The sequence below is a fragment of the Cibotium barometz genome, chromosome 8 (assembly GCF_041138505.1).
Source record: "Cibotium barometz isolate CiBa-2024 chromosome 8, ASM4113850v1, whole genome shotgun sequence".
In the NCBI taxonomy this organism is placed as follows: domain Eukaryota; kingdom Viridiplantae; phylum Streptophyta; class Polypodiopsida; order Cyatheales; family Cibotiaceae; genus Cibotium; species Cibotium barometz.
In genome coordinates, this window is record NC_141053.1 from 39,770,043 (window position 1) to 39,772,644 (window position 2,602).

General features: G+C 41.7%; 1 protein-coding gene across 1 annotated transcript; it reads right to left on the reverse strand.

Moving 5' to 3' along the window:
* Nucleotides 1-349: 349 nt before the first annotated feature.
* LOC147636249 (uncharacterized) lies at nt 350-1,485 on the reverse strand. The gene is made up of 2 exons (XM_086801123.1): nt 1,415-1,485; nt 350-831 (listed from the first exon to the last, which is right to left on the reverse strand). The coding sequence occupies exon 2, from the start codon at nt 825-827 to the stop codon at nt 459-461; it is 369 nt and encodes a 122-aa protein (XP_086657249.1). The 5' UTR covers nt 828-831; nt 1,415-1,485; the 3' UTR covers nt 350-458.
* Between the last annotated feature and the right edge of the window lie 1,117 nt (nt 1,486-2,602).

Genomic DNA, 2,602 nt, shown 5'->3' on the forward strand with positions numbered 1-2,602 from the left:
GTGTAAGGACGTTTGTATCAATGTAGAAAAACATCACTCTTATTGGATGTACCCAAGCATACATGAAATGTCATGGACATGTGCTTTAAACTTGATTCGTGAGAGATAATTGAAAGGATCTCATTCATTAGTAGTCGTGTTTTTTGTGGTCTGTGGAGAGAAGGGATGTGTATAGATGTGTGTATCAATGTAGAGACGCATCACTCTTTATAGGATGTACCCAAGCATACATGAAATGTCATGGACATGTGCTTTAAACTTGATTCATGAGATAAATGAAAGGATCACATTCATTAGTAGTGGTGTTTTGGTGATATGTGGAGAGAAGGGATGTTGTGTATCAATGCAGAAGAACATCACTCTTTTATAGGATGTACCCAACTCGGTACCCAAGCATACATGAAATGTCATGGACATGTGCTTTCAACTTGATACATGAGAGATAAATTGAAAGGATCTCATTCATAATTAGTAGTCGTGTTTTTGTGTTGGTGGACGTGGGCAAGGGCATCTAGGCTTTGGCTATGGAGATCTTGGAGCTTGGATTTGAGCTCTGCAACAAGGGAGGTATGCTCGCTAGCGAGCTTTCCTAGTTCTTCGAGTTTGGCTTGAAGGGTCTTGACCTCGTCTCCAACCGCCTTCTTCACCTTGGAGGTCTCCTCATTCCTGGCCTTTAGCTTTTTGGTGGCCTCTTGGAGCCTTGTCTTCAAATTTGCGCACTCCGAGGTGAGCTCCTGCGTGTGTTGCTGCAGCCTTCTTATCTCCGCTTCTGCTTCCTCCAGTTTCCTCTTGTTGGCAGACTTTCGGCCCCATAGCATTTCCGTCATGTCACTGAAGGGTAACAACACGCTTATCGTATAATTAAACAACATTAATTCACACACGGCTACTTCTTTTTTAAGTTCCAAAACAATCAAACACCCAGGACTTTGTATATTTTATGTGGTATTATTCTTGAAAGCATGCCGCAGATATTGGTGAGGACAGGGGGCCAGCATGAGGCAGGATAGGCAGGGTGGGGTAATGGGCGTGGGCGTGGGCGTGAGCAATGGGCGCTGCAGCCGCTGGCGCAGATGGTGAGGAGGAGGCGCCTGTGGCGGGGGGGCGGCGCTGCAGTCGCTGCATATGGCGACGGAGGAGGGGGCAGCTGTGGGGACCAGCATGAGGCAGGAGAGGCGGTGGATCATGGCGGGGTGAGGCAATGGGCGTGGGCGTGCGTGGGCAGGGCGAGGCAATGGGCGCTGCAGTGGCTGCAGATAGTGAGGGCGGGGCGCTGCAGTCGGTGCAGATGGGGAGGAGGGGTCGGCTGTTGGGGAGGCGAGGCGGTGGATGTGCCGACTAATTAAAGTGCATCATTAGTAAGGATGATCAACTTTGCAAACCTTTACAAAAGGATAATGATAAACTAACATACCTTTAGGTAATTTATCTATGCTTGAATCCTTGCACAAAAGAGGGAGTCTCTAGACCTCATTTATATAGAAGCACAAGGCAAGCTAATAGATAGGAGAGAAGATTCAAATAAGGTAGTGTAATCTCTACGTGTGTTTTCATTCCCAGGCATCTTTATGACCTCTATCAAATAAGGTGGTGTAATCTTTATCCTATGGTGGAGAATTGTTCTATTATCACGTTTTGTGCACCTCATAAGATCTCCTTACAAGGTTAGATTTCCTAAATATTCTATTCCTCAAGTGAGGTTACCTTTGATTCACATTTCCTAAATATTCTATTCTTTGACTGTGTCTCAATTCACCTTTCACTTGGTTTGCCTAAAAGACCTTGTTTTACAATATCACTTTCTAAAAGATAGCAATTCAGGCACTTCTTTAAAGTGGTGGTTCACATAGACTTGACCCAACCATATTAAACTTTCATTACTTGGACTAATATATATATTTGGACTTTTGAGGTTGAAGGAATATTTTGAGTTTGAAGATCCCTTCATATGAAGTGATTATTTTGTATAGTTTGCTCTTCAACTAATTAACAAAGAAAGAATATTAATCCCATACCTCGATTTTGAGAATAAATAAAGGAGGCAATCTAATATTATTCCCATCATGCATTGTCATTATAATCTAAGCCTTGCCTTTTCAAACTAATGAGTGTTGTCTTTTCCTTGATTACATTTGCCAAATGAAGCATCATGCCTTCCTTACAAGAAAAACATTTATTAAAAATCAAAATGCAACCAACCTATTATGTAAGAAAACAGTTAAAGACCTAGTGTCACAAGCATTATGCAAACCAATAGAAATAGAATGGCACTTTCTTGGAAAGCATCTTAGCATGTAAATTGCATAAGTGTAAGGCATCTAGCATAATTGTAAATCATTTCTAAGTGTTTGCCTTATTAGTTAATGGGTACATCAATTGCCATCATGTAAGTTGGGGCCATGTTTGTAGCTTACATTGAATGTGCTAATGATGTGCCATATGAGGTGGCAATACTTCAATATTCCCTCTTAGGAGAAGAAAAAGCCTCTTAATATATAGCACTTGGGGCTATATGATCATATAGCACTTGGGGCTATATGGTCAAATGACTAAATGGTTATAAATAATATGGGTTAAGGTATCCTCAGAATATTTTTGTTTT